The sequence below is a fragment of the Myripristis murdjan genome, chromosome 21, assembly GCF_902150065.1.
Source record: "Myripristis murdjan chromosome 21, fMyrMur1.1, whole genome shotgun sequence".
NCBI lineage: Eukaryota > Metazoa > Chordata > Actinopteri > Holocentriformes > Holocentridae > Myripristis > Myripristis murdjan.
Genome location: NC_044000.1, coordinates 6,729,970 through 6,734,700, shown reverse-complemented (window position 1 = coordinate 6,734,700; position 4,731 = coordinate 6,729,970). Strand labels below are relative to the sequence as shown.

General features: G+C 44.3%; 1 protein-coding gene across 1 annotated transcript; it reads right to left on the bottom strand.

Annotated features, from left to right (window-relative positions):
* Positions 1–444: 444 nt before the first annotated feature.
* Positions 445–4,307, bottom strand: vgll3 (vestigial-like family member 3). The gene is made up of 4 exons (XM_030081019.1): positions 4,032–4,307; positions 2,289–2,643; positions 1,368–1,913; positions 445–922 (listed from the first exon to the last, which is right to left on the bottom strand). The coding sequence occupies exons 1-4, from the start codon at positions 4,134–4,136 to the stop codon at positions 882–884; spliced, it is 1,047 nt and encodes a 348-aa protein (XP_029936879.1). The 5' UTR covers positions 4,137–4,307; the 3' UTR covers positions 445–881.
* Between the last annotated feature and the right edge of the window lie 424 nt (positions 4,308–4,731).

Below are 4,731 nucleotides of genomic sequence, written 5' to 3'. Positions count from 1 at the left end.
CTAGAAGAGTCCACTCACTTGCATAGAATCCATAGATCAATTCAAATGGTTGTGTATTGTGTACCTGGGCTTTTTAGGGGCTAAGTGACCTTGGCCCATGTCATATAATTCACACCAGTTCATTATTCAGCACTCAGAACCCTGTCTTCAACATGCCAATTTGTCATCCATTTTTATTACCTTATTTTGTGTAACCACCTTAACACCAAGCTCCACTGCTCTCTTAGTCAAATGACTTAAAGCAGAACAGAGCAGAAAACTGTGCATCTTCTATTCTGATAAGTTTTTGGGAACTAACCGAGCTCATGCTGAATAAGACCAAGATTTGCCAATAGAACTTAGCAATTTATTACTTACAGATATCAATATGTACATTACACAGTCTCTCTCTGAAGGCAAAATAGCAAATGTAGCATTTATGCAAAAAAAGATTTAGCAGGATTCAGCCAGCAAACAACTACTTAGCATGACAAAACTGTACACATAACAATTCACAGTCACTGACAGACACTTACTGTACAAAACAAAATGTGGAGATCCTTAAAAGCAGGCTCTTGAAACAGAACCACATGGATCCCACATTGTGAAAAACAGGGAAAAAAAGAAAAGAAAGAGGCCTCCTGTTCTCTTCTTTACACATCTAGTAGTCTGTTTCTATCGCTCTTTAGCCAAAGCATTAGACCACTCTGATCAAAGTCCATGCCTGAGTTGCTCTCCATGCTGAGTGGACAGTGCAGCAGTCATTATGCATACATCTCCATTGCCTTTACAGTGCTGGGGCTGCAGCTGAAGATTCTTAAAGCCACATGTTTTTGTTTGTGCTGTGAATTGCGTTGCAGGCAGGAGCAATCAACAACCGATCACTTGACTCAAACTGTCCATTAGAACCAAACTGAAGCCTTTGCTTTGTCTTGATCCAGAGCTGCAGAGAACGAGAGAGACAAGAGGAAGCTATTACAATACAAGTGAAGGAAAGCAACAATCCTATGCATTTTCATCAATCAATCAGTCAATTAGGCTTTATTTATATTGCACCTTTCATATGATTGAATGCAACACAACATTCTTCATAAATGAGAAAAAAAGAGATAAGTATATGAAATAATCAATATCAGAATAAATAAATAAAGCATACAAAATCAGAACCATGAAAATAGGTAAATAGATAAATGAATGCCTCCAAATGTGCAATATCAGTGAGAATAACATAAAAGACAGGCTAAATAAATATGTGTGAATAGAATAACAATAAAAGAAGATTGTTACATTAAAAACAGGGCAGTTTCTTTTTAAAAGTATCCAAGTTATCTGTTGCCCTCAGATCCTCTGGGATTCTGTGTCCAAGCCTGTTCCATTTTGGGACGTACCTGAGTCATAAACCTCCAAAGGTCCATGGAGGGCCGAGGGGGTCCAGGCAGTGGAAGGAGCCGTGATGGGGCTGTTGTTGCTGGGGTCCATCTCCGTCTTTACCCCCTCGCTGTGGGTGGAGCTGTGGCTGGCTGGGCTGGAGGCCAGCTGGCTCTGGTTCCTGACTCCAGGAAGCAACAGAGGACTGAACCTGGGGTCCAGGGCCGGGCTGTGGGCTGGGTAGGCATGGAGCACGGGATGGGGGTGCCGGGAGTGGACATGGGTGTGAGGGTGGTAGACGTCGTGGACATGGGGGTAGCCTCCTGCGCTCTGGGTGTTCAGGCTATAGGGCCAGGCGTCAGGGAGGGCGGCTGGAGGTGGGAGGCTGGCCTGGGAGAGGGCGTGGCCAGCCCACAAGGCTCCATCAGGGGTGTGGAAGGAAACGGGACTCGGGGAAAAATCTGGATGGACAGACACAGAGACGGAGGGGAGGCAGGGACTGGCCTGGGATGGATAAGCGCCGTTCCAAACAGAGCTGCTCTGGCCCTCAGACAGAGACACACCATCTGAAAAACACAGAAAACAATTTAGCATCTTTTTATTCTTTCTTACATCCTTCATTTATTCCCCAAAAGTGAAATTCTCTTGTCACCCCGTGGTTGGGGTCCACTGTTAGAAAAAGTGCTCAAATGGACACACAGGGATTAAACCTAAACCCTCTTGTATCAATATTGATGTGTACTGCCACAGTAACGGCAGTACACTCTTCTCAAGTCTGCAGATTGACCAATCAATGTTAGTCCTGTCTTGACCAAATGTGTACTCTTTAGTGGATGGGATTTAAATTGCACACAAAAAAGCTACTTAATGACAGTAACAGTACAGACACTTTCACTCCAGGCATCTGAATATTGTTTTCACAGATTGACTGCTCCTCTCACCTTTCCATAAGCTGGTAGAGGCCGAGGCAGGTGGCTGGGTGACTCGGATCGGCTTGGTCTCACTGCTGAAGGTGCTGGGCTGGCTGAGGGCGCGGGAAAAATGCTCGTCCACCACGTCGCCGATGTCCCCTTGGAAGTAGGTGAACAGCACGCAGCGGGAGCTCAGGTACTCGGCCTCTGCTGGCTGGCCGCCATCCTTGTGGGTGGAGTCAGATGTGGATCCACTGGCAGACCTGGTTCCTGGTGGTGCTGGATCCCGCTGGAGGCCCTGATGTCTGGGCAACATCCCTCCTCCTCCTCGCTGCTGCTGCTGCTCCACACTCTCCTGCATCTTACTGTAGACGCTCAACTTCCTCTGGAGGCGACACAGAGCGAGAGAGAGAAATTCACTTAAGTAACCATACTAGACTAGTTTAAATAGATACATTTTGAATAGAATAGAACAGAAGTTCTAAAGCAATGTCTAAATAGTTTGTTTCTGACAGAATGAAGTCATAGAGCCATCCATCTCCATGTTTATTTCATGTTCCTCACCCCCTGTAGACTCCCATTTGAAGTGATTTTGCCTCATAGGGTCCCTTATATCAAGAGATGTTTTGGTTTGTGTTACATATTAAAGGCGTCAGATGCCTTTCACAAGCATTTAGACACAAGAAAGCTGAAGTAGAGTCAGTATTACATATAGTTTTCCTCTAATTATTTTTTCCCCTTATTTTATTTGTGCTTGTATATTTGTTTGCTTTTTTCCAGTCCGTTTTTTTTTTTTTTTTTTTTGGCAAATATGCTAGTAGCCTTTATGTTTTTGGAAGAAATCAAGAAAATTTGCCCAGATTTCAAAGGGTTAACTTGTTTAAACGTCACAGGCCACTTGAACACTGACAAGTAGTGGTGAGATTCATCCAGTGAGAAGGAAATATTTAAATGATCAAATGTTGAAACAGCAATTTCTAGTGAACTGAATTACAGTTAAATATAGTTAAAATGATCATTTTGCTGAGGAGGACCCTCAAAGACCTCTGGGGGTCCTCGGGCCCCACTTTGAAAACCAGTGGAACAGACAATATTAGACTATTATGGATACAGTTATTTCCAGTAGCTCTGTATCAAAATGTATACTCATTAAATGAGAGATAGAACAAGGCTCCGACGTTTAACCAATGTTTCATCATCCATTTATTTATGGGATGCTTGAGAGATGCGTGGTGATGACTTCCTTTATTTTCCAAACTACATTCCAACTATTTGCACTGCTCAGTGTGCCTCATCCACATTCCTGAGTGACTGACTATAGCTGTCATTACATCACCATTTGACCGCAGGATTAATAGGTCGGTGTCATTATGCCTGACCTGAGGCGAATACCCAGCCTCAGACAGGAATTTAGTCACTCAAAATAATTCCAATAAAAGGACTCATGACTAATAAATGGAAGAGTGAGGAGTAGGGCGTCAAGAAAGTTATGGATAAGTCAGCGTCCCAACACTGGAAATGTCCTGGTGCCAAATAAAAACCTCTTTAGGAACTCATAGTGTGTCTATAATACTAGTTGTGTAGGCCTATTTATAATGACCTTATATTACATTGTCATGTCGCGATTATTTCTACAATTAGCATGAGGCTTTTGCTGCGACATTTCTATAATACTCCTATACAGTTTTGCTGTGATAATCAGATAGTATCCCCTCTAACTGTATTATAGGTTTATCAGGGATCTTCTTAGAAATGACCCGATGAGTCACTCACCTGTTGTTGCTGGTGATGGTGGTGATAGTAAGCCGCCTTGTACGCCGCGGCAGGGAGGTAGTGCGCTCCATAACTTTGGTGATACATCACATCCAGGCAACTCATAGCGACGGGTCAGGGGCTGCTGAGAAGGGAGTCCGCTGAGAGAAACGCACGCAACACAGCCGACAGCGACTCTCCTTGAGGCTTCAGACGGGCTGGATCCCCTGTGCCACTGGTGCCTCCATATATGCCGGAGCGCATACAATGGCCATGTCGTCCAGTTTGCATACAGACAATGCGGTTCCCGCTGTGCGCTCCACCACCTGGGGTCCCAGAACGGATCCAGACGGTAAGAAAAGCGCACTGTATCCGAAAAAAAAAAAAAAAAAAACACTCGCTACTCTGACAAGTTTTCAGAGCGCTTCTGATTGGGTAAGCATTTCTGTCCCCCTCCACCCTTTCTGTCTTTTTCTTTTTCCATTTTCTTTTTTTTTTTTTTTTTAATGGGGGGAAGATATATTTGGAGAGGGCTGGGGCCATTTACGCACGCCCACTGAAGGGCCCGTAGCGCAGCTGAGTTTAGCAAGGCACAAACGCTGCCAAGGTTAAGGGCTCTATTCCCACTGGGTCACCCATACAAAACAATTTTACGCAATACCTGACATGCAGAGCCTCCTGAATCGCTTGTTTGATGAGCCAGTTCTTTTAGTTTACTACC